This window comes from Bos grunniens, chromosome 23 (assembly GCF_055505025.1).
Source record: "Bos grunniens cultivar Pamir isolate PY7600 chromosome 23, Bosgru_T2T1.0, whole genome shotgun sequence".
Taxonomy (NCBI): Eukaryota; Metazoa; Chordata; class Mammalia; order Artiodactyla; family Bovidae; genus Bos; species Bos grunniens.
In genome coordinates, this window is record NC_141187.1 from 9,160,304 (window position 1) to 9,185,151 (window position 24,848).

The 24,848-nt window shown below is 55.9% G+C and overlaps 1 protein-coding gene across 2 annotated transcripts; it reads right to left on the bottom strand.

The window, feature by feature from the left end:
* Nucleotides 1–338: 338 nt before the first annotated feature.
* On the bottom strand, nucleotides 339–24,790 carry IP6K3 (inositol hexakisphosphate kinase 3). Of its 2 annotated transcripts, XM_086371203.1 has the most exons (6): nucleotides 24,638–24,790; nucleotides 14,324–14,688; nucleotides 7,408–7,615; nucleotides 6,225–6,400; nucleotides 4,756–4,931; nucleotides 339–1,743 (listed from the first exon to the last, which is right to left on the bottom strand). In XM_086371203.1, exons 2-6 carry the CDS (start codon nucleotides 14,508–14,510, stop codon nucleotides 1,324–1,326), a joined length of 1,167 nt encoding a protein of 388 aa, XP_086227329.1. In that variant the 5' UTR covers nucleotides 14,511–14,688; nucleotides 24,638–24,790; the 3' UTR covers nucleotides 339–1,323. The 2 variants fall into 2 exon arrangements, with proteins under 2 accessions (XP_086227329.1, XP_086227331.1); XM_086371205.1 differs by lacking the exons at nucleotides 7,408–7,615; nucleotides 14,324–14,688; nucleotides 24,638–24,790 and adding an exon at nucleotides 7,176–7,382.
* Between the last annotated feature and the right edge of the window lie 58 nt (nucleotides 24,791–24,848).

The following is a 24,848-nucleotide window of genomic DNA, read 5'->3' on the forward strand; positions in this document are numbered from 1 at the left end:
GGTGGTATACTCTAGTATACCATACAGTGTGATGATCAGAATCAACAAACAGAAAGGGCAATGAAAGTGAAAAAAGTCGCTCAGTCGTGTCCGATTCTTTGCGACTCCACGGACTGTAGTCCATGGAATTCTCCAGGCCAGAACACTGGAGTGGGTAGCTGTTCCCTTCTCCAGGGGACCTTCCCAACGCAGGGATTGAACCCAGGTCTCCCGCATTGCAGGAGGAAACCAGTGAACTGTTCTTGTGGCGTATACTCTAGTCACCCATAAATTGAAAATACCATACAGCATGATGATCAGAATCAACAACAGAAGGGCTAATAAGGCACACCAAATAATCACTGGTGACCTCAGCAATTTTATTAACAAATTTATTTCCCTAATTGGGTAACGTATCTCAGTGCTTGACTCGAGTGCATTGTAATAGGTTTCTACACTGCAGGAGAAGGAATTAATTAGAACCATTTGCTCTCGGTTCTGCATTTACACTGTCCACCCATCTTGTAAACATTGAACCTGGTTTCCTGGGTCTTCCAGGGGCCTCTCTTCTAACTCCCCCACCCTACCCACCCCACCCCCAATAAATAAATAGAAAGCAAAGAGTGTAAGTTCACATCTTCCTCCTGCGAGGTCCACCCCCATCGGAAGCTGCACTTCATGGTCAGGATCTGGCAGAATCATCACTTCCCATAGAACCTGCCCTTCCATGGGCAAAAATGGGGAGGCTGGAGTCTCCGTTTGCCAGTGCTGTGTCTGGAATTTTCCTTGTCCATTTGGAACCTGGGGTCAGAGCTGGTGAGATGGAAGCTCTGTCTCACGTCTCCCTGCCCCACCTACCGCTTTGAGGAAGGTAAGAGACATTACTAGCCTCTGTCTGCCCCAGGAGCCAGCAGCCCATGCGAGCAGAAAAACCATAAACTCGGGAACACATTCTTCTAGGCTTCTTTAAGTAAGATTTTTTTTTTCCCTCACAGTTTGTGAAAGTGCAGCATGACAACAAGAAAGCGTCCTTCAGTGCAAGTGCTGCAGAATCTCGCTGTGACGCTGGCCCCTAACTCCTCTGCAGCTTTCCTTACTCCAGAAAAGCACCATTTCATACTCACATGCAGCCTGTAAGGGCCAGCATGAGCACAAGATGCCAGGGTACATGCATTACCTCCAGAGTTGGTGTCCTTAGCAGCTGTTAGTATAGCCTGTCATGTGGAGAGATGGCTTTTGAACATAGATATAATTATTACAGACCCATCTCAAGGGGGTCTAGACTACCAATAGGTCCCCTTGGAGGGCTTTTCTCCGGAAAAGTCCGGATGGGCCCAACAAGTCTCACTGTCCCTCATGAATACGTTGCAGGATCTGGATGAGGTTTTCCAGGCCAAAGATATAGCCTGGATCTGGTCCATCGTAGGTAGTATGTTCATTCCAGGAGCCTTTGTATGTTGTGTGAGCAAAGTCGATCATCCGGACGTCGACTTTGATGACACTGCTGCCGTGGGGCGTCTGTGGAGTCTCCTGCCCATCGTAGATGATGAGAAGAGAGCTAGAGTAGAACCGGTATGAACTCTGGCTCCTAATGACCGAGAGGAGGGCCTGGAGCTGGTGCTGGATGGGCTCCAGCAGCTCCATCCGGAAGCGGGTCCCATCGTGCAGGAACTGGTAAAGCGCTTGCCTGAAGCCCTCCACCGAGAGCTTTCTTCCGTAGTACTTGTCTTTGCAGAGAAAGTGCTTCTTATCGGTTTGATAAACCTTACATTAAAAAGAAGATAGAAAATGTTAAGAATTGCAAACTTAAAAAAAATAGAAATCACATGTGCTACAGAGGCAGCATCTGAAGAAAACTTAATACAGAAACACATTTCTAGAGATGCCGAGCAGGAATGGCTGCAGTGACTGGCAAGACAATCTTTCACCAAGACCAGTGTTAATTTTACACTTAAAAATGTTTTCTGTGCAAGGCGTTAATAGAAATCCAAGGTCCAAAGATCCTTCATCCTACAGAGGTGACCCTCTGCCCATGAGGAAAAGGTTTGGATCTCCTTCCTTGTGCATTTCCAATGTCAACCGCCAAGTCATGATTTAAGTCCTGGCTTCTGGCCCTCTTCAAACATTAGCAAACCCAAGCCAGAAAGCTTTAGTGGGAATCTGAAATCACAGCCAATGGCCTTGGGAAGCCAAGTAAATTAAAATTTCCCCCAACAAAGTTTGTGAAGTCCTTTCTCTGCAGAGTCTGAGGAAGCTGTAATGGCTCCAGGGGTGGAGCAGGGTGAATTGTTTGAAGATGGAAAGACAGGCTAGATCAGGTGTGCCTGGAGTTTTCAGGCGGCGGGTGATGTTGAGGGGAGCCTGGATGGAGCAGGCTCTGCGGCTGGTGGCGCCTCTCCTTGGCACCAGCTCCTCCCCAGTCCCCTGTCACGTCTTGGCCACCAGAACGAAGCAGATGGAGGAGAGACGCTGATGGGGGGAACAGTGGCAGCCGCTCCCATTTCATTCAGATGGCAGAGGCTGAATGGAGGCCAGCGGCTGGCACAGCCAGAGGGTGGACTTGGCACCCCTCCGCCTGGTACACCTGGGAAGGGCTGCCTGTACCTGGCCATGGCAGTTTCTCAGGTCTTCCCTGACTTCAGATTACATGGCATCTTTACAGAAAACACGAGTGGAAAAAAAAAAATCAGAAAGATACGACAGACTTGGTGTTGCCTTTGGAGGGCTGAAGATCAGCTGCTAAATTGGCCCGTCCTAAACACAGGATAGGCCTCACTTTCCAAATAAATCAGATCAATTTCAGAAGGTTTGAGGTCCAGAAAGAAATTCCATTTACACCACAGCGCATCACACTCCATCCTCTCGAGAACTACATTCCAAGCTTTCCTAGGGACATCTGTGCCTCAAATTTATAGATTCGACTTCCAGTTTCAAGGGGTGGCAGTTTCAATTAAGGAAAGCGATAGTGTTTACCATCAAATCCGGGTCTGGTTTTGCTTTGAGTAGATAGATTCTAAGAGGGAACCAGTAGAGAAAGTTTATTTCCTCCTGTTCTCCTGCAGCCCCAGCCACAAGCCACAAGAGACCAGCAAAAATGAAGCGTGGACTCTGGGCAATAAGAAGTCAGCCATTCCTTTGCTGAGCTTTGCTGCTTACGACTTTACCATTGCTAACCAGAACAGGTAATAATAAGCAGTAGAAAAGGCAGAGTAAGAAGAGAGAATGGCTGATATGGACTTGAAAAGCTGACTGCCTCCCAACATCTGAGGAGGAGAGGGTTCAGCCTCATCATTCAAGAGAATGAGGACCCCACGGAGCACATGGGGAAGCATTCCCTCAGTTCTCTCCCAGCCCTGCTCACACACTGGCATCAAAGGTCTGCGCTCAACATGGGCAGGACTCACGTGGCCAGGGCAGAAAGTTCCAGCAACCAGAGACCCTGAGATGAGTTTAAAACTGGTGGTTTTTAAAATTTTTTTAAAATTAAATATGTAAAAATTTTAAAAATTAAAAAATTTTTTATTTAAAAATTTATTGATCTACAATGTTGTGCTGACTTCTTCCGTTTAGCTAAGCGATTCAGTTATATATATAGATTCTTTTTCCTATTCCTTTCCATTGTGGTTTATCACCGGATATTGAATATAGTTCCCTGTGCTCTACAATAGGTCCTTGCTGCTTATCATTCTATATATAACACTTTGCATCTGCCAATCCCAATCCTTTCTTTTCCCACCCCTCCCCACCTTGGGAATCACAAGTCTGTTCTCTGTGTGAGTCCATTTCTGTTTCCTAAACGTTCATTTGTGTCGTATTTTAGATTCCACATATAAGTGATATTACATAATATTTGTCTTTCTCTTTCTGACTTACTTTGCCTAGTATGATAACCTCTAGGTCCACCCATACATCTGCAAGTGGCATTATTTCACTCTTTTTTATGGCAGAGAAGTATTGCATTGGGGTCACACAGAGTCGGACACGACTGAAGTGACTTAGCAGCAGCAGCAGTATTGCATTGTGGAGAAGGTGATGGCACCCCACTCCAGTACTGTTGCCTGGAAAATCCCATGGACCGAGGAGCCTGGAAGTCTGCAGTCCATGGGGTAGCTGAGGGTCGGACACAACTGAGCGACTTCACTTTCACTTTTCACTTTCATACACAGGAGAAGGACATGGCAACCCACTCCAGTGTTCTTGCCTGGAGAATCCCAGGGACGGGGGAGCCTGGTGGGCTGCTGTCTATGGGGTCGCACAGAGTCGGACACGACTGAAGCGACTTAGCAGCAGCAGCAGCAGTATTGCGTTGTATGTATGTTCCACATCTTCTTTATCCATTTATCTGTCAGTGGACATTTAGGTTGCTTTCATATTCTGGCTGTTGTAAATAGTGCTGCTATGAACACAGCGATGCATACATCTTTTCGAATTACAGTTTTGTCTGGGTGCATCCCCAGGAGTGGGATTGCTGGATCATATGGCAGCTCTATTTTTAGTTTTTGAGGAACCTCTGTACCATTTTCCATCGTGGTTACTCCAATTTACATTCCTCCCCAAATGGTGAGATTTTGACACCACTGTCCTGAAAGGTGCTCTTAAAAAAAAACCCAGCATGTCCTGGATCAGGATATGTGTTTCCTTGGGGAAAGGGGTGCTTGGCCACTGCCTCTGTTGCTCCCACAAAGCGAAGGCAACGGTGTCTGGTTGGGGGACACCCTTGCCTCCAGCGGACCTCCCGGGATGCCCAGTCCCGCGGTTGCCCCAACCCCCACCTACCTGCATGCCACAGATGCGCATGCCCAGATGGGCCGAGGTGCTCTGCGCACACTTCCTCATGTGGCGGGCCTTCTTCTCCTCCGAGGCATCGTCCCCGTGCTGCCGGGTCCCCATCTTCAGGTCTAAGATGCAGGGATGCTTGTACTGTGACACGACGTTTTCCAGCAACAGGAACCCTGGTCGCGCAGCATTAAGGAAGGCTTCCTGGGACACAGAGGCCACTTTCCCGCAGGAGGTGGTCAGTGGGCCTCTGAAGCCAGCTGGAGACCCCCCACCGGCTGAACCCTAGCCCTTCAACCCTGTTTCTTTCACTACAGACCAGCCTGTTGTCTCTATGAAGAATTCAAGGCATTGACTTTGCAGGCTGCTCTCATAAGTCCATTTTTTTTAGGGAGAGTTTATTAGGATGTGAGCTTCTGTTCCTTTCCCTTTTTGCTCTGAGGTTGAAATTTAAATGCAGGCATGAAATCCCTGGCAGGCCATGCCCAATTTACATTTTATGGCAGAAAATATGAAGGCTAAAACCTCCAGTCACTGAATGGGCCAGTACCTTTTGGGAGAAGTGTCTTGATATTAGCTTCAGAGATGAGTTGCAGGAATATTAATTTCAGCCGAATAATTATCCTGCAAAAAGCTTCTTAGGGATGCAGATTGCTGATGTCTTAGTAAGTACCTCAAAACCAGGCACCAGTTTGTGGGAAGGAGCCTAGTGGTGACAAAGGGGGCCTTCCAAGCCTGAATATGCTCCCTGAGTGTGTGGCAAGCAGAGGGGGACAGGGGAGTACCTCTCCTAAGGGTCCACTCCGCAGGTCCCTCCCTAAGAGAGGGGCCATGCTACATTCTCACCCATCAGCTCCGTGATGGCTGTGGGGAGGATTGGGAGCGTAAAAAGGAGGTTGAGGTATGGGAACCCACCCACTCACTGAGTCCCCCTGGCCCTGCTTCAGTGCAGCAATCATGTTTCCTAACTGCCCACAGAGACCCCAGCCCTGCCCATCCTCACCGCCCAGGTGGCAGAGACATGACCAGTGACCCAACAGAGGCACTCAGTTCACCCCCCACCCCACCCCCCATCTGCCTTCCCCAGCCTCTGACTTCTCTTTGCTTTCCTGGTGGCTCAGGAGGTCAAGAATCTGCCTGCAATGCAGGAGACACAGGAGATGCAGGTTTGATCCCTGGGTCAGGAAGATACTCCGGAGGAGGATATACTCGTGCCTGAAAAATCCCCTGGACGGCGGAGTCTGGTGGGCTTAGAACCCAAAGGGTCATGAAGAGCCGGTCACGACTGAGCAACCGAGCACAGCACAGCTCTCCTCCAGGGGCCAACTTGGAGGGCTGTGCGTCCCACTCTCCCTGACATCCCTGTCTCTCCCCGGCCCTGCCTCAGCACGGTTGTCTCGGTCACCCCCCCTTGCCCCTGCCTCCCCCACAGCAGCGTGCATGGTGGGCGGGCGGGCGGGCGGGGATACGGTGCCGCTTGTTCTCCGGGTACTCGGCACACAGGCGACTCAGGTGGGCCTGGTGGCAGTGGAGACCCCATGGGTTAAAGCTTCCCTTCTCCGTCAGGTTCCCATTCGCGTCTTCCACCAGCGAGGGGACTTGGGCCTTGAGGTGGAGCTCGGACCTCAGGAGCGCCGTGGCCGGGCTGTGGGCGAGGGGAGCACATGGCAGTCAGGACCTCGGTGGCTGGCAGGGGCCGTGGACTGCCCCTGACTACCCTCCAGGATGCCCCCCAGGACCTTGGTGCCTCCCTGTCCCGCTCAGGCCCCAGGCCCCAGGCCAGGCTAGGCTGCCGGCCTCGCTGGGTCTCTCTAAAGTCCAGAATAAGTCACACAGCATAGTGGGGGCAACCCTGCCTGGGATCAGAAGGCTGGGGGTTAGGCTGTTCCTGTGGCCTCATCGGGGGTGAGAACCACAGATCCACGGTCCACCCTCCTGCCCTCTACATTTCAGCTCCCCGGGTCTGTAGCAGGGAGATAATACACACCACTTCCTGACGCCAAGCCAGGAGGCTTAATTAGAATCTGCTGCGCTCCCTGGGGAAGGGAGGTACTTTCGTTGTATTAGCTCCCTTTTGTTTCCCATAAATGTTTAAAATTCCCCAGGGATGCCTTTCTTCTGAGAAAGGTCAGCTAACACCATCAGAGGTTTCAGAGACCTCTCCAAGGACCTCAGGTGCCCTGAGCCGCCTGCATCTCCAGGGCCCCACTGGCCCCTCTCTCCTCACCTCGACTCGACCGCTAAGGAAAAGGATTTCCGAGAGGCATTAGCCACACTTTTTCCTTTATGTCAACTATTCTGGGGCTTCTGCTCTGCACATCTCCCCCCTCCAGACATACTCCATGGTCTCAGTGAAATAGATATTTAATTAAACAAATACACATTGAATGCCTTCTCTGTACAGGACTCGGCACGCTCACCCACTTTCGAGAAGAAACGCATTGAAATCCTCCCTCTGGAAGTGGCACCAAAGAAAATGCATTCCTTTCTTTGGTCACAGGAGTTCTGCTAGACAGAGCCCTCGTCTGAATTTGTCATTTTCTCGACTCTGGCCCCAAAGGGGAGCCGTTGGCCTTGGCACGGGCGTGAACGGTGCTGGTCCCCGCTAGGGACGCGCAGCCTGGCTTCCGGCATCCTGCCACGTGGCCTCACCTCTCCTTGAGCGAGTGTGCCCGCTGGGGGTGCTGCCACTGGGCGAGGGGGAGGGCGCTACCGCCAGTGGTCTGCTGGAGGGTCTGCCATATGGCCACTGCTGCCGACTCCGTGGAGACCGTGAAGGGCCCCCGGTTCTCAGTCAGGGGGTTGGCAACCAGGCTGAGACGGCCGCGGCTATCCTTCTGGAGGTGCACGGTGATGGTGCCTGCAGAGGGGGAGGGGTGGACATTGTGCGATGTCCTTTCGAACCACAGTTTAATGGCAGGGGTCAACCTGCCCCCTTCCCCAGCTCCTCTCTCTAGAAAGCGCTCTGGGGACTGGCCTGACACAGATCCTACTCTGGAACGAGCCAGAGCCCATGGAGCCTGCCAGAAATGGCCTTGGGCTGATGCTTGCACAGCCCCTGCTTCATGGCCTCTCCCTGCCCCTTCACGCTTGAAACAGGGCAGCTGCGTGCATTTATTTCATCCTCACATTCCTGCTCCTTTGGGCACAGCCCACATCACCCAGGCACCCCGTGGCACCCCATTCGGGTCCAGCCTTGGGGCATCTGAGCTGGTCCTCTGCAGAGAAGAGCCCCACCTGTGAGTGGCAGTGAGGGAAGTCGGTGGGGGGGGCGCATCTCTTTCTGTCTCCTTCATCACCCTTGCCTTCTCCTCCATGTAATCATGATCTGAGCAGCTTCTTCCAGGAAGCCTTCCTCTAACAGCCTCCTGCCGCCCGGGCTGCCCCTTCACCATCCTTCCCGTATCCTTGGCTTTCACACTGAGACACGTGATACACACCCCATGAGGATTATGGACAGAATGTGGTTCTTTGGTAGAAAATAGAAGGAAAGTAAGATTTTTCCAACGGTACCTTCTAACCATCCGTGTTTGTGTTTGTTTATTTTGGCCATGTCACAAGGCTTGTGGGACCTCAGCCCCCCAACCAAGGATTGAACCTGCAGTTCTAACTACTGGACTGCCAGGGAACTCCCTAACCCCTGGTGTTTGTAATCCAAGCGTGACCTCCTCCTCTGGATGCTGGCTGTGACAGCAAAGGACATGCGGACCCCCCAGGAACCCGTGCACTAGCCGGGCTTCTCCTCTGGGACGTTGGCCAGGCCAGGTCCTAGGCTCTGGCTGCACATTCACGGCTCTGTGGTCATCCCCCATGGACTTCTTGCTCTGATGGCAGGGTCCACGCCTCCCTCCGTGGGGCCTGGCATCCAGTGGGTGCCCAGCCTTGCCAGAGTCCCGGTGAAGCCGGAAGGTACACTTGATCACAGCCCAGGAGACTGCCACACGAGTGCTTTTATGAAAACTGGCTCTCTGTAAAGTCCTTGATGCCCCCTCTCCCTGCAGCTGGTGCAGTGACGACTCCTCTTGGCTCTCTCACCTAACACCCCGCTCTCCATCTCTCTCCACCCTGCTTTGTGCCCGAGGGGCTGACTCTAGCGTGTACCTGTGGCTTCCTCGCCTGCCAGTTGGGCCAGTGAGGGTCACCGGTGATAGACAGGGGAGAGGAGGAGAAAGGCTGGGGGCTGCATCCCCCGGCTCCCCTCCCTGCTGCCCCATGGCTCTGCGCTGTTTCGCTGCGGCCCCCTTCTCGCCAGGTCAGCTCCACCATGCCCTCACTTGGCCTTTCCGGCCCAGGGGTGGCTGTAGCTTTCCCATCCCGCTGGTCCCTGGCTGCCTCACCATCCCTAGCTGTTTCCTCTCACCTCTTTTTTGTTGGCCACGTGACATGAGGGATCTTATTTCCCCAGCCAGGAGCTGAACCTGCGCCCCTTGCAGTGGAAGCACACTCTTAACAACTGGGCCATCAGGAAAGTGCCCCCAGTTGCTCCCTTCATCCTGTGTGCAGTTCTGCCGATAGACCCTTAAAGAATACTCTTTATTTAACCCTCTGGCATGTACCACTCATTTTCTGCTGGGACCCTGGCGGGTGGGAGAGTGCCTGCGATCGCATCCTCCCAGGCGTTTATTACCTCCCCCAGGCACTGGGTCACCTTCCCGGCCTCTAAGTGGTCATTTCTGCTGAGCCAGCCGCCGGGGCGGCTGCTTTCCCCACGCGAGGTCCTGCCGGGCCCTCCTGGGCTGCTCAGCGCAGACACTCCTTTGCAGGGCTGCCCTGTCATTCGCTCTTCAGGCCCATCTACGCCTAGCTCAGCGGTCTCCCCGGGCCAGGCCTGTCATCTCGGGTTCTCAGAGCCCTGATTCTGCGGCCTGACGGTGACCTTCGTTTCCCTCCAGTTCCTTAAAAATTCTGCTCTTCCTTAGCTCATCCCAGACCCTAGTATCCCGTGGAGCAATCGTGATGCTAACGGTCACAGCGCCCTTGAGCGCAGCATGCTGTCCTTCACCTGGACGGCCGCCTGCCTCTCTAGATGGAGCCCACCCGTGCTGTTCTTGCTGGTGAGAGCAGGGGGCTGGTGGCGGCTGGAGACACAGCACAGGAGTGATAACCGCTGCCTGCTCTTTTACACCTACTGTGTGCCAGCATTATGTGAGTTTTGTTTACTGCTAAGTTAGTGTCTACCGCTAAGCCTGCAAGGCATTGACTGTGGTCCCCGAGGCTCAGAGAGATTGAATAACTTGCCCCAGGTCACACGGTCGGTAAGGGTGACGGCTGTGCCAGCCGTGACTGTGGGAGAAGGAACAGGCTGCCGCACGAAGCCCAGGATCTCTCGGGAGAGTCGGGGTTGTCACGCTGTGTTTCCCCGAGTGTGGCTGATGAGGACATTCCTGCTGTGTCCCCAGTCACATGTGGCTGGTCATTCTGTTCCACGGGAGCAAACAGCGAGGCCACGGAGCCACCACCTCATGAGAGGCGATCAGTGTCAAGAAGCCCAGGACATGGTGCTTCGTTTCCAGCCTTGACCTTGCGGTGCTCATCCCGGGAAGGAGCCCCCCCCAGCCCAGGCCCCAGAGCCCACTCTCCAGGTGCCAGGAGAGGGGGAGCCCCACGGCCTCTGTGCTGGTTCTTGGGGAGCTTGGAGCCTCCTGCTCGCTCGGAGAGGCAAGAGGGTGTGCCAGCCAAAGGCAAGACCCTTTTGGATCTCACAAAGTTCAAGTTACCGTCCGGTGGCCCCCCGGCCTTTCCCATTTGTGAGGCTAAGGTGACGGGCCTGCCAGAAATCAAGTTCCTGGGGAGCCCTGGGCCCAGGGGGCCTCCCTGGAGGGACAAGAAATGTGACCTTCACCTGCTTCTCCAGGCTCCAGCTCTGGTCTGATCTCATCTGGTCTGAGTGTCAAAATAGATGGAGGTGAGCAGAGGAGCAAATAACACCTAACCAGTAAAATTCAAAAGTTATTTCTATTTGTTGTGTCGTCAGCGCCACCCAGCCAGACTCCTGTCTCTGCCTTCTCGCTGCATCTCCCTGCACGCCTCTGCATGGCTCCGTGTCTCTCTCTTCCTTCCCTCTCTCAGCTCAGCCCAGCCCTTCCCTCTGAAACCTGGAACCATTGCACAGAGTGTTGTACTAGTCGCTCAGTCGTGTCCAACTCTGTGCGACCCCATGGGCTGTAGCCCGCCAGGCTCCTCTGTCCATGGGATTTCCCAGGCCAGAATACTGGAGTGGGTTGCCATACCCTTCTCCAGGGGGTCTTTCCAACCCAGGGATTGAACCCAGGTCTGCTGCACTGCAGGCGGATTCTTTACCATTTGAGCCACCAGGGGAGCCCCATAGCTCACAGCGACCTTGCAGTCTCAAGTTGCCTGTCCTTGACAAGAGCAGCCACTCAGTGGGATTCAGACTCCCTGAGGTTTGGATTGTTTCTTTGTCAAGAGCCTTGTTGGCCCCAGCCTGGCCTCCAGCTCGCCTTGGCTATCTCAGACGCCCACGGGCTCCCAATACACTGCTGCCCCTGCCCAGCCAGGCGGGTGGGAGACCCCAGCCCCATCTGCTTACTCACCAGCCCCCAAGCACCTCGACTGTGTCAGCTGGGCAGACGGGAGCGCTCCCTGACACACCCAGAGCATCTCAGCAATTCCGATTTGGCCGAGCAGCTTCCGTGAATATTCTGTCATGTATTTATTTTTAAGCTCATGAGGACATTAATTCGCCGACGTCTGTAATATGAACCTGGCTCATCCATTATCCAGCTGGACCTAGGAGCGTGTCCTCGCTCGCCCGAAGCCGAGGGGAGGAGGGACAGTTTCAAGATGCTCTCATGCCATGCTCTCATGCCCAAGGAGTCCAGGCGCTCTCCGGGTCCAGGGAGGCTGCCCCGGGGAACGCAGTGCCTGCCCAGCACCCCAAAGCCATCAGCGTGTAGGCGTGAGACAGAAGAGGGTGGGCTCCGGGGCATGCGGCGGCCACATCAGCAACGGCCCCTCTTTCCGGGCTGGTCCCATCAGGATGGAAAGGGAGACCCCTGCAGCGGCCTTGTGGGCACTTGACTCACTAGCTAAGTGACCCTGGGCAAGTCACTTCCCCTCCCTTGCTGGGCTGAATGGCTCCAAGCACTGGCGTCTGGGGAGTCGTCTCTGCAGGGATGGTCGTTGGAGGAGCGGGGCTGGGGGCCGAGAGGCCACACTTGGGAGCCAGACTTGAATCCTGGCTCCATTCTACTGGCTGTGTGGCCTGAGGCAAGTTGGGTGACCTTTCTGGGCCTGTTTCTTCCCCCATGAAGTGGGGACAACAGGAGTGTCTTTCTTAGAGTGTTGTCAGGGTTAAACAAGTCAATCACAGAAACAACTTCTAGGGTGTTCGGCACTGACGCTAAAGGTTGATCAATAGGACTTTTCTTGATTTTTTTTGGGGGGGAGCTGCATTGAGCCATATTTGGGATCTTAGTCCCCAACTAGGGGTCGAATCTGTGCCCCCTTGCGTGGAGGTGCGGCGTCCTAACCACTGGACTGCCAGGGAAGACTTGGCATTACTTTTCTTAACCGGGGAAGGAAGAAGCCTGCACAGCCCAAGGCCCTTCAAGGAGGGACCCTTTCCCATCCCCAGACCCGACCTTCTTCCCTCCTGCCCCAGGGGTCTGAGGGCACGCAGGCCTCACTTCTGGGCCTTTTTCTAGTGTCTCCTCACATGTGTGTTTCCTCGGGTGGCGCCTGCACCCTGGCACCGGACAGCCCGTGGTATGGCAGATGAGGGGATCAGCGTTCCTCATCGTCCAAGCCTTGTGTTTGGGTGTCAGGCCATCCCGTGGGCTCCACCTCACCCTCACCCACAGCCGGGCTGCATGGTCTCCCCTGATGGACATCCTGGGCCTCCCTGATCTGGCCTCTCCTGACTTGTTTGCAATCATAGTCTCCAAGTGAGGACTCAAATTAATCTACGGAGTTAATGGGGCTCCAAGGTGGGGTGGGGGGTGGGTACCAGGATGGGCCCAAGCTGAGAGGGAAGCAAGGCAGAGGAGTAGTCTGGACAGCTGACCAGTGCCCGAGGCTCCCCAGGGCAGGGGAGACGGTGCAGGCAGAAGGGGAGCAGGGAGGGCCCTGGGGTGTGGTTCTGAGACCATCAGCTCTTCCACTTCCACGGTCTGCCTGGGGTGGCCCTGGGAGCCAGTCTCAGCTCCAGTGCTGCGTGGGACCAGCGGGGAATGCTGCGGGCAGGAGGGCCCCCCTCCAGAGATCCGGCCGCCCCTCTGCTGGCTTGAGTTCACTTGTGAAGGAACAGCTGTTAACTCCAGCAGATGTTCTGACAAGGTGGGTGGTGACCCACAGCTGATGGGCAGCACCGGTCAGTGTGCACCAGCCGCCACCCCATCTCTCGTGTGTCTTGTGTCAGACTCTTGAGGGGTCCTGGCTGCCCACAACTGAAGCAGTGCCCAGGGCTCACGGCCTTGGGCCCCTCTCAGTGGGTCTGAATCTGGACGCTGAATACAGATTCTGGGCTCTGACCCAGGGATTACGATTCACAGGTCAGGAATGGGGCTTGGGAGCCTGCATTTACACATGCACACACACACACATATCCACATACATACATCAGTGATTCTGGTAAACTTGTTTGACCCCAGATCGTTCTTATGGGAAACACCAATGTATTAGGTTGCCCAAAATATTCGTAAGATGATATGGAAAAACCAGAATGACTTTTTTGGCAAACCAATAGACGGATCCCGTCCTTCCCAGTTTTCTCCATCTTTGAAATGCAGGTGTTTTTAAGTGACTTGTCTGAATGTTATCATCGCTTTCACTACAGATATTTGCACAACGAGGGCAGAAGCTTAAGGTCACAGGTCTAAAATCCTTTAAAGGAGGTCTCCTCTCTGAGCATTCCTCACTTTGTGGGGCTGGCGGCTGGCAGAGTCATGTCCTGAGCCCTGAAAGCCACTTTTACCAAAGGCTGGGGGTGGATACAACAGCCTGCCTCATGGATGCCAGCAGCCGCCCAGAGTGCACGCCCCCCGCCACCGGAGGCCGGCAAACAGCAGCCCTCCCCACGCAGCCTTCTCTCCCCAGACCTTGTGCTCAGATCTGGAACACATGCTGGGGGAGCAGCCTGCACGCCGGCTTTGCCCCTGGATGACAGTGGGAATTCTGGCTTCCCAAACACACTGTGAACCGGCTCCTCCATAACCTGTCCCAGACCCAAGGCTCCCGCCATCCGCCTGGGTCACACAAGGAAGGTCTCCACCCATCCTGTGTCTACCAACCACGGTTGCAGGACCCGGGCACGGCGCACCTAAGGCACAGAGCAGAGTGCCCCAAGGTGGGGTGGGGCTGGGGGTCACCTTATCCCGTTCTCAATCCCTCGAAGACTGGTGGCTTGAGCTAATTTACAGGGGATGCCAAATGGCATTACACTCCAGGCCTGGGGGCTGGAAGAGTTCAGAGTACCTGGGGCGGTGAAGGCCAGCGCCTGTGCAGAGGGGCAGGTCTCCATGGCAACCCTTCAACACACCACGGTGCTTGAGGAGGTGGTGGGGGCGTGCGGAGAGGCCAGCCCCTTGGGGGCTGCCTGGACACTCACCTTTGTACTGCGGGGTGAAGCGCTTCATGGCCAGTGGCAGGGACTCATAGAACCTCTGTTCCCGGGAGATGAGGGGCTTGCACACCGTGTGCTCATCATACCTCATCACGCTCAGGTGCCCCCCGACCTGGTGCAGGAAGGGCTCCAGCGGCACGCCGGGGGCGTCCACGCTGTCCTGCACCACCATGCTCCAGCGTGGGAGGGCGGGGTGGCTCCCTGCAGTCCACAAGAGGCTTCGGGGTCTGGGACTGAGGTCGCAGCTTCCGGACAGAAGGTGGGCTGTTAGTAGTCCTCAACTTTCCTTTCTCAGCCTTGGCTAGAGCACAAGAGTCTTCCTGGCTGAGGGCTCTCGGCAGTGGGGGTCCCTGGAAAACAGAGGAGAAAGGGAAGGGATGTGAGGGAGACCGTTTGGAGGGGACGAGGGCACCTGAAGTTCCCAGCCACCCCCCAGGTGTTAGATAAGACCGTAAACAGGCATTGATTTCTTCTGGAATCGTCTGTTACAAGCAACTAATAACAGTTTCCGCCTCGGGGGAGCAGGGCTGAGAGGGAGACTTCACTAAATACTATTTACAAGCGCCTTTTGAGTTTAAATATTAAAACATTCAAAAAACAAACAAAAAATCCAAAAGACGGTCCCTAAGATTACAAGCTTGAAGAGTGTAGCGAGCATGTCTGAACTGCTCACGTCCCATGGCTGGTCTTCCCCTTTGGAAATTTTGGTCCCAGCCCCAATGAGAAGAGAGTCCCTGCTGGTGGGGACTCACCATCCTGCAGGGGCTGGAGGGGTGCAGGAATGTTTCATTTTGATATAGCATATACATAAGCTGGGCACCATTTGGGCCCCACAACATCATTGCTGTGTGACCCAGGGAAGTTACTAAACCTCTCTGGGCCTCAGTTTCCCCATCTATAGAACAAGATAACAATGATACCCACTTCACAGAGTTAGGGGCAGAATTGAGGTATAAAGGCTATGAAAATGTTAGCCCAGTGCCTGGAGCTAAGTGCTTGATAAATGTGATCCATCACGATTATTTCTAGCATTATTGCCCTGGGGATCAGATTTTCTTACCAGTCCTGAGAGGGCCAGCTTTATCACGGATGCTTGCAAATGAGGAAAGTGAAGCCTGCAACGGCTTGCTGGGGCCCACCTCAGGCCAGGAACAGAGGCAGAAGCTAGGCAGGGGCTCCTGATTGGGTCCCCCACCGTCCGCTTGCCCTTCACCCTTTGTGAGGTCTGGCTTGCCAGACCTTAGGCAAACGCTGGAAACTCTGGCTGGAAACTTGGCCCCTAAAGACATCCTGACTTTGGGACTTTGCTGGTGGTCTAGCGGTTAGGACTCTGAGCTTGCAGTGCAAGGGGCCCCGGGTTCGACCCCTGGTCAGGGAACTAGATCCCACATGCCGCAACAGAGTTCACGTGCTGGAACTGAAGACCCCACGTGCTGCAACTAAGACACCCAGCACAGCCAAATAAATATGTTTTTAAAATATAAAGATGTCCTGACTTTGTCTCAGGAGAGAGCCAAGGAGACACTGCCAGGGGAGGCTCTTGTGGCCGCATTCGTCATGTTCGAGAGGACAGTCCTGCGGTGGTGCCGTCACCATGGAGTTATTAATACTCTCGTCTGCTGGACTCCCGGCTGAGGATGCAACCAGGCCGTGCAGTGCTGGGCATGATCAACTCTCTAACTGACCTTCAGTCCAGACCATGGGCATGGCTGGCTGCCTCCACACGCAGCAGTGCCTGTCACTTTGTCCAGGCCCCCAGCTCACAGAAGTCCCACCATCCACTTGGATCTCCAGCGCCAGGAGGCATTGAAAGCCTCAGCCTGGCCCGTTCACGGCCCTCCACCCCGTTTCCCTTCCGAGGGGAGCTCTGTGGCCTGCCGAGCAGTAACCAATTCAGGGGTGTCTTCTGCCTGTTCTGTGCAATTGCTATGCCGGATGCATGACTAAAGCGCGACTAGGGAGTCTGGGGGTGCTGGGCAAGGCCTTGGGCCTGTTGGGGAGGGCTTTCCCCAGCCCTGCTCTGAGAGCCCCCTGCCCACCACCACCCGAGGTGAGTCCTCCTTGGGATGTGCCCCAGGAGCTGAGAGAAGAAGTTGGGAGGCATGTAAATGTGAGGAGAATCAGGGATGGGTTGATACTTTCGGTCTGGTTATCAGATAAGACATTGCAGTTGCTTGGCAAACCTAATCCTCCCTGCAAACTCCTGCCGAGGCAGGAAGGAGGAAGGAAGAGAAAAACCAAGGCGGCCCGACGCCTCTTCTCTCACTGGGCTCACTTGGGTGCCAGCCTTTGCCAGCTGACCTGTCCCCAGGTCAGGGAGGCAGAGGCGCAGCTGGGAGGCAGAGGGACAGCCTGCTTGTGAAGTTCATTTATAGCCACTCCTGGAAGGAGCCAAGGCCCTGGCCTGCACAGTCTCCCTGGGGGTCAGCGCTGGCCAGACCCACACTCACCTCCTCAAGCCCAGCTCTGCCCGGGAACCCAGGTGGCGTCCCCAGCAGACCCTTGTGCAGCCACCCAGGGCGGCCCCTCACGCTTCTCTCCCCTCACCCGGTCTCCCAGAGGAGCCCTAAGGACATAGATGTTACCTTGCTGTGTGGTGTGGGAGGAGATGGTAACAATAAATGGGAACAATAATGGGAACAGTAAATGGTAAAAAACACAACACAGGCAATGTCCCGGGTGTTTACCTACATTCACCCATGTGAGCCTCACCGCTGCCTGATGAGGGAATTAGTGTCATCAGCCTTTTATAGGTGAGGAAAATGAGGCACAGAGAGGTTCAGTAACTTGCCTGTGTGCACCCAGCTACTCAGGGGAGACCAGGGATTTGAACCCAGGCACACTAGCCCAGAGCACAATCACGGGTCGTCCTGCGGAAATGCCGGGGGCTGCTGTTTTTCTACTTCGAGAGTCAGGAAATAGAGCCCCAAGGAGGCTGGGACTTGGCCAAAGTCACTCACAAGTCACTGGCTGTGATGACACAGGCACTTGGGTTTTCTTGTCCCCAGGCCTGGTTTCTCCTATCCTGATACCCTTTGGCCAGCCCTCCCCCCACCTGCTACAGTGAGTGCGTGTCCCAGTGGTGGCTGGGGTCCACGTGTCTGCAGAAATCAGCACGAGGGGTCAGGTGAGGCCCCCTGGAGCTGGGCCTTGGTACTGGCCTGCATGGGGCTTTCAGCTGAGGGGGTGTCAGCTGGATCTGAGAGGCACTGTCCGTTCCCAGAGCCTCCCCATCCCGTCACCTGCCACCCGCACGGTCAGACGTTCTCAGGGGCCCTGGCCGAACCTCCTCAGGGAGCCAGGATCAGCCAGAAGTTCCTCCAAGATGGCCCCTACACAGCAACGCAAACCCTCCCGCCCCCAGGCTTGGCAGCAGCTTTTTTAAAACGCTGGACTTGAAGCTGGGGAAAACTGAGGCCCTTCCGCTTAAGGGTCACCTTAGGGTATGGCCTGGGGCAAGATTGAGGGTCCTCGGGCTCCTGATGCAGATTGTGGGAAAGGGGCGCAGGGAGGACGGACGGGCGCGGGGGTGGGAGATAGAGGGGCGCGGGGAGAGGCACGGAGGGGCGCACGGGGGGAGGACGGACGGGCGGGGAGGGGACGGAGGGGCGCGCGTTGCGGGGTACGGAGGGATGCGCGGGGGAGGACGGAGGGCGCGCGGGGGGGACAGACGGGAGCACGAGGAGGACAGACGGGCGCGCAGGGGAGGACGAAGGGGCGAGCGGGGAGGACAGATGAGGGGCGCGCGGCGGTGGGGGACGGAGGGGCGCGCGGCGGGGGGAGGACGGAGGGGCGCGCAGGGGGGGACGGAGGGGCGCGCTGGGGGGTGGGGATAGACGGGCGCGCGGGATGGAGGGGCAGTGGCTTAGTCCCCTGGCTTCCTGCCTGAGCCGGGCAAGTGGGTTTGCTGCTGCTCAAGGAGCCGCTCTGTGGCTTCCCCCAAGCGCTGACGCTGACCTTGGATTCCCAAGGAGGCTGAAGTTCCCATCGGTCGCTGTGGGACCGAGCTAGAGAAGGCCTCCCTTTCCCCCATCCCTCCTGCCCAGTCCTAAATGAATAATTCAGGCTGACAGAGCTTTCTCAGCCGACCTGCCTTTCACCACTGGACAGGCACTTCAGTCAGTGGCCAGAGCCTCAGCCCTGAGCATTGCCTCTGGGCCCAGGAGTTCTGGGCAGGAGTGTTTGGTGCCTGGCTCTGCTCCAGGCCCCCCACCAGGTAGCTGAGACCCCTGGGGTGAACCAAGCCTTGGTTTACCGCCACTGCCACCGCCTTCGCAGGAGCTTCACAGCCCCCTTTGGAGAGCCCGTTTCCCCGGCATCCTCAGCGCTGGGGCTTTGTCACTGCATGGGCGGTGCCCAGGACCGACTCCTGTGGCTCGGCCTGGGTGCTGGGAGGGCGGGCGAGGCGCTCGCCGAGGCAGGACCTCACAGCCCCTCTGACACGCTGAGGGGCTCCCTTTAGTGCTTTGTGGGGACACACAGGGCCCTCTACCCAGCCCAGGCCTCCTCTCGCAGACCACAGCCCAGACCTCCGGCTCAGAGTCCGTCCTGAGTGCTCTCTGGGGAGGAAGTGGCTGAGGGAAGATGGAGGAGGGGAGAGGGAGGGCGAGGCACCCCAGCCTGTCGAGTTAGAGCCCCCGCCCCGGGAGGAACGGACAAACAGCCCCAGATCCCTGTGTCCTCCTGCCCCGTCGCTGGGTCATGTCCTGAATGAAATGACTCCAGGAGGACTCAAGGGGCGAATTTCTCTAGTGGGGCCCAGCCATGGAGCTGGGTGTCAAAGGAGGCCCTGGACCAGCTGGTTCACTGCAGGGGTCTGAGTGACGGCCACCCTGGTCTGAAAGGAGGGTCACGGACAGCAGGGCCTGCCGGTGTATTTGGCTCCCTGGGTGGGGACAGATGACAGCAGCGGTGAAGCCAGGAGCAGGGACAGAGGCCACCCATCGAGCTGAGGTGGAAGAGGGCATCGTGGCTCAGGGCTCGTCACCACAGGCCAGCACATGTTAGTTCCTCTTCCTGGGAGACTTCGTTGTGTATCTGACTTTCCCTCGAGGCTTCCCAGGTGGCGCCAGTGATAAAGAACCCGCCTGCCAAGGCAGGAGACAGGAGTTTGATACCTGAGTTGGGAAGATCCCCTGGAGGAGGGCATGGCAGTCCCCTCCAGGATTCTTGCCTGGAGAATCTCATGGACAGAGGAGCCTGGCGGGCTACAGTCCACGGGGTCGCAAAGAGTCAGACACAGCTGAAGAGACTGAGCATGCACACACGCACGCAACCTCTCCCCACAGGCTAAACTGGAGTTCATTAAAAATTTCAGAAGGAACACCTCGTTTAGAACTTGTCTCTCCCTTTTTAGGGAAGATGGCAGGTGAAACCACAAACTAAACTTGTAAGGGTTCAACGTGGACTAAATGAGTCACGAACTCTATCTTATCAGAGGCTGTCAGCTCCTTGTATCTGGAAACTAGTTGGTTGACTGTGGTTATTGTCAAAACTGTTCACAAATATTCTGTTTGTTTTTTTTTTCCCCTGCAGGAACGTGGTATGACTGCACTTCCCTTGTCCTCTGAAGGTACGTCGGCCAAAACATGATGTGCTTTGGCTAACATCACGTGGAATGGAGTGACGGATGCCACTTCCGGGAGGAGCATTTAGAGCAAGCAGTGCCCCGCATACTCTTTGCCTGGCCAGGATGATTTGGGAAGCACAGTCACTTCCTCAGTGACGGTCATGACAGAGAAAGCAATCCAGGTTATATTAGGCACTGAGGTTTGGGGGTGTTTTTGTCACACAGCACAACCTAGTCCGTCCTGACTAACTCACCAGCTGACAGCCAGATACCCAGTATGGAGCAGCCCCAGGCTTGAATACACCCTCTGTGTTGTAGCCCCTCCTGTGAGGCATGCACGGCGGGCCACTGGCCTTACAACGTCCCCCTCTGTTTCTCAGAATAATTTTCAGATGGAGACAAGTGGAAGGGCTTTCTCAGGGTCCAGAGAGTGAGCACCAGTGCTGAAACTCAGCCACAGTGACTCTGTCTCCTTCCAAAGCTGATGCCACTCTGCCCTACCATGGGGTCCCCTTCTAAGAGGGTGGGGCACTCTGGGTGCCTCTGAGAGTCCTGAGACCTGAGTGGGGCCCAGGCTCCTATCTGAGACCCTCTCTGTGCTGTGAGCCTCAGCTGCCCACATCAGCCGCAGGAGCCCACTGGGAGCTCACACTTGGCAGGGCGGTGGGGGTGCCATCCCTGGGGGCAGGGTTCCACGAGGAGCCGGGCAGTGTGGATTCACGGTGCCACGGGAAGACTCCCTTCCGTGGGCCACTCAAGCCCTGACCCAAAGCCACACCAGCAGCACCAGCATCATTATCTGCAGACTAGAAAAGCAATATCCACAGCTTGCGATCATTTCTCAGATGTATCTAAATGCTTCGGTGTTTACCAAAATACAAATTCATTTAAAGGCATTATTAAGTTCCTAGTAGTTTTTATCATCATCTATTTTCTCAATCAACAGATACTAAAAGTCTAATGAATATCGCAGAGGGACTCCTAGGGAACAAATTAGGTTGAAAAATGAGTCCTAGTTAGAAAGGTTAGAAGAGATATTGCTGAGGGACCGGGGCAGGGGTATGAGATGGGGGAGATGGAGGCTGGGCCTGGGGGAGCTTGAGGAAGGCCTATTTCAGGGTGCGTGTGTGCAGGGAGCACAGTGAGGAAGGGAAGGACAGGCAGGGAGATGGGACCAGAGGGAGGGCTGAGTGGGGAGGCAGAGGTGGGTACTGCTGGGGTCCAGGCAGAGGAGGTCTTACCCCTCCATCAGTCTAGGCAGGAGGGGGTTGCCTGAGAACACCGAGGTATGAACGCTTTCTGGACTGTGTCTCAGTAGATCGAAGGGGGAGAGGTGCGCTCTGGGGAGGAGATAATTAAGAAACAGCTTGCAGCAAAAGAAGACTGCAAAATAAAATGCGTCGGGCAGCAGACTCAGAAGCAGCATGGTTTATGGCCTGCCCTCTCGCCTCTGAAGCTCTAAGGTACATTTCGCAGGCCACTCAGAGCCAGAGGTTTGGTACAAGTACCACTCAATGTCTCTGTGATGCCCAAGGGAGCATTTTTTAATCTATTAGAGATGAGAGGACCCGAAAACCATTTAAAACCACTTAGGTTGGAATGGGCAGGAGCATTTTGGAGTTGCTCACATGGCAGAGTGCTGTGTATCATCTGAGACCATCTAGGCTTGGAAGGCACAAGATTATTTTCTGGGGAGAAAAAAAAATCAAGTTTTTAAATCCATCCTAGAAATGACTCAAGGGCTGTGGGACGGCGAGCCCCACGGTCCGCACGGTCCCAGTCCAGTGGGATCAATACTGAATGCTGGGGACGTCACACATCACCTTCTCAGTTGTGGCTGAAAGATGTGGCTTTGGAGAGCATCTATTTCCCGGGGAAGGCTTGATTTCCAGAGTCACAGAGCAATACTTCATCTTCCTGACTTATTTCTGAGCTGATGTTATCCTTTGAGGGAAGATATTCTTCCCCGTCTCCTTTTCTCTTAACATTTAAAATCTCCCAACGTTCCTCCAGCTTGAGGACCTAATGCGATTTTAATACAGCTATTATTAGTTTAGAAGCCCTTCAGCCCCTGACAAATGTCTGTAGCAGCAGCGACGATGTTCTGATCTTGCTGTCAGGGCGGGAGATGCATGGGGCAAAGATGACTCAAGAGCCCAGCGCTCCTGGAAGGGCTGCTGGGGCCAGCGAGGATGGGGTGGGGTGGGGTGGGGTGGGGTAGGGCAGGGAGGGCTTCTGTCTTCCCAACCCCAATGGAGCCGGACCTCATGATAGCACCTTGGGACCTCGGCCCCGCCATCCCCCGGGCACGCTGGGCACCTCGCCTACCGCCCCTCCCAGGCAGGCTTGTCTCCTGGAAACTGCTGCCCCTGGAAGCTTGGATGCTGGAGAAGCTTGATGGGACCTTGGACCCTCCTCCCAGGGTCTGGATATCACTAGACGTCCAGACCACATTTTCCAGCCTCTGACACCCTTCCCCACACCTTTCTCTAAGTCACATGACCAGCCACCCGCCGAGCCAGAGATAGACGGTCTTGTCGGTGGTTACTGTGGAATCTTTAGGACTCTAACAAGAGATAGGTTTTTGAAGGTCAAAACACAACAGTGAGGGGTGGAACAAGCCTACGTGTGTGCGCGCGCAGTCACCGTCCTTCGGGCCGTGGAGCTGAGCTGGGCAAGTGTGAAGCGTGAGGCTTTGCCCAGCAGAGGGCAGCAGCAGACGGGCCGGAACCACCTAGAGAGGAAGCACTTGGACCGGCACCACCTTGGCCCAGCGACTAGGGGCCCTTCTCCAACGGCCCTGACTTTGCTCGGCCTGTCCTCAGAGAGCTGGGACAGCAGCTGAAGGGCCGGTGAGGAGCACTGCTGAGGATCCGGGAGCCAGGCTCAACTCACAGGGGAAGGACCTCAAAACCAGAGACGGGGGCCGGCCGAGGAGGTGGCTGAGCAGAGTGGAAGCGTCTTCAGCATCTACACCCCACTGGCTCCTTCCCCCGGGATGGGCGGACCCCATGCCCCCTTCATCTGCCATCCGGGCCGGCCTCCCCAACCTGCTCCCTGAACAAGCTGGTGCTTGATTCTCATAAAGTTGACTCCTCTTCCCCAGTGGCTGCTGATGAACGAGACAGCAACCACACGGGAAGGACGTCTTAGGCGCTGTGCTTGGAGCTGGAGGACACAGGAGCAGGCTGTCGACCACGAGGGGGTGGGGGGCCTCAGCCTGGCCTGCTGCCCCCAGGGTGTCCTGGGGCAGAGCACTGGGAGGACTCCTGGGAGCCGCAGCCCCGTTGCAGAAGAGGGGTTTCTCAGATCCCTGATAAGAAGCTGACTTTGTAGGGGTACGAGGGGGCGAGGGTGCCTGGACGCCGCGCAGTGGGGCCCGGAGCCCTGGGTCTGCCTAGACTCCTGACCCCTTCCCCTCCAGGCCTCAGTCTCCCTCTCCGGAATAAGCTGCTGAGCCAGCCCAGTTCTCACCCTCCTGTGGGGCAGCTGGCCATTCAGTTCAGCTGGTCACTGCCGGGGGCGGGGTGAGAAACGGGGGTGGGGAGGGTGAGGGTTGGCTGAGATGCTACCAGACTGAAAGCGGGGGTCCTCCCCCCGCCCCATTGGATCCTCGTCTAAACAAAGCATTGAACACCATTTAGGAACAACTGGGGAAATTGGAACGTGGCCTGGACGTAGCCATCCTTGGGGAGCCAATAATATCGTCAGTGGGGTAAAGCACTGGGGTTACATAAGGACCTGAACTGAGGTACTTTGAGGGGAAATGCTGTGACGTCCATAGGTTACTTCAAAATACCTTAGCCTTAGAGAATACAATGAAGCAAATGCGGCAAAACTCAGACACACTGTGTAAATCCAGCCGCAGAATATGCAAATGTTCATTGTGTCATTCCTTCTATTTTTTTCTTGTAGGCTTAAAGTTTTTCATAGTAAAAAGGCTAAAAAAATAAACCAGCAGCTCTTAAAAACCGTAGAAGCCTGACTCTTGCCTGGTGGGATCCAAATCTCCTGGGAGGGACCCACCCTCGATGTTTTCAAGGCCCCCAGAGAGCCTGAGGACGGTGGCAGGCTCAGGTTCAAGTCTCAAGTTCCCTGGGGGTGGCCCCAGGAGAGCCCATGGGAAAGGGGACCCTAAAGACTGCCCCTGCCCAGGGCAGGGGGTGCCCTGGCGGTGACACACCTCCGTGGCCGTGTCCATGCCCGCCCCCGCTCCACCGAGGTGCCCGCGCCCCGGCCCCGGCCCCGGCCCCGGCCCCGGCCCCGAAGGTGCTGATGTCATCCGGTCCCGGGGCCCCTCCCGGCTGCTGGAACGAGATGTGCCGTTCCCGGGGCCCTTGCTGCCCAAAGCTCCTGGGACAGCTGCCCAGCGTGAAGGGTTAAACCCAGCAAGGGCTCCAGCCCCTGAACCTGCCCTCACAGCGTCCCTGAAGCCCAGCCCTGCCACCTTCACGCAGGAGCCCAGATTCCAGAACAACATAGGAGGGGGCCGGAGGGGGTGACTCCTGGGGGAGGGGAGGGCAAACGGAGAGGAGCCAGGGACAGAATTTCTATGCTGCTGAGCTGTGCCAACAGCCCCCATGCCCCCAACACAGACGCACACGGACACACTGGGGCCCCTCTAGTCGGGGGGTCCACCCCTGAGTCCCACAGCGTGAACAGGCCTCGCTCTGGCCCTGGCACCATCGGGGCCCTCCCTGCCCACGCTTATTCCCCATGGCAGCACTTACCGGAGCTGCACCCCGGGCGGGGCCACGGGGCTGTGCGGGAGACAGGGGTCCAGCGGAGAGCGGTCTTCCCAGTCAGTGACCGCCGGCTGGCGTGTTGGGCAAAGGCCCTTCCCAGTGCCCCAGTGTGGAGAAGTCAGCGTCCATAATAGCACTGGCAGAGCAGGCTGCCCAGACTCAGGTCAGCCCGCAGGGCTGGACTGCAGAGGCCCGG

Coding starts and splice junctions, on each gene's coding strand:
- IP6K3 (XM_086371203.1), bottom strand. CDS start 14,510: ATGGTGGTGCAGGACAGCGTGGACGCCCCCGGCGTGCCGCTGGAGCCC. Junction 7,616..14,323: donor CTTCACCCCGCAGTACAAAG/GTGAGTGTCCAG, acceptor CCCCCTCTGCAG/GCACCATCACCGTGCACCTC. Junction 4,932..6,224: donor CCCGGAGAACAAGCGGCACC/GTATCCCCGCCC, acceptor CTGCGCGACCAG/GGTTCCTGTTGCTGGAAAAC.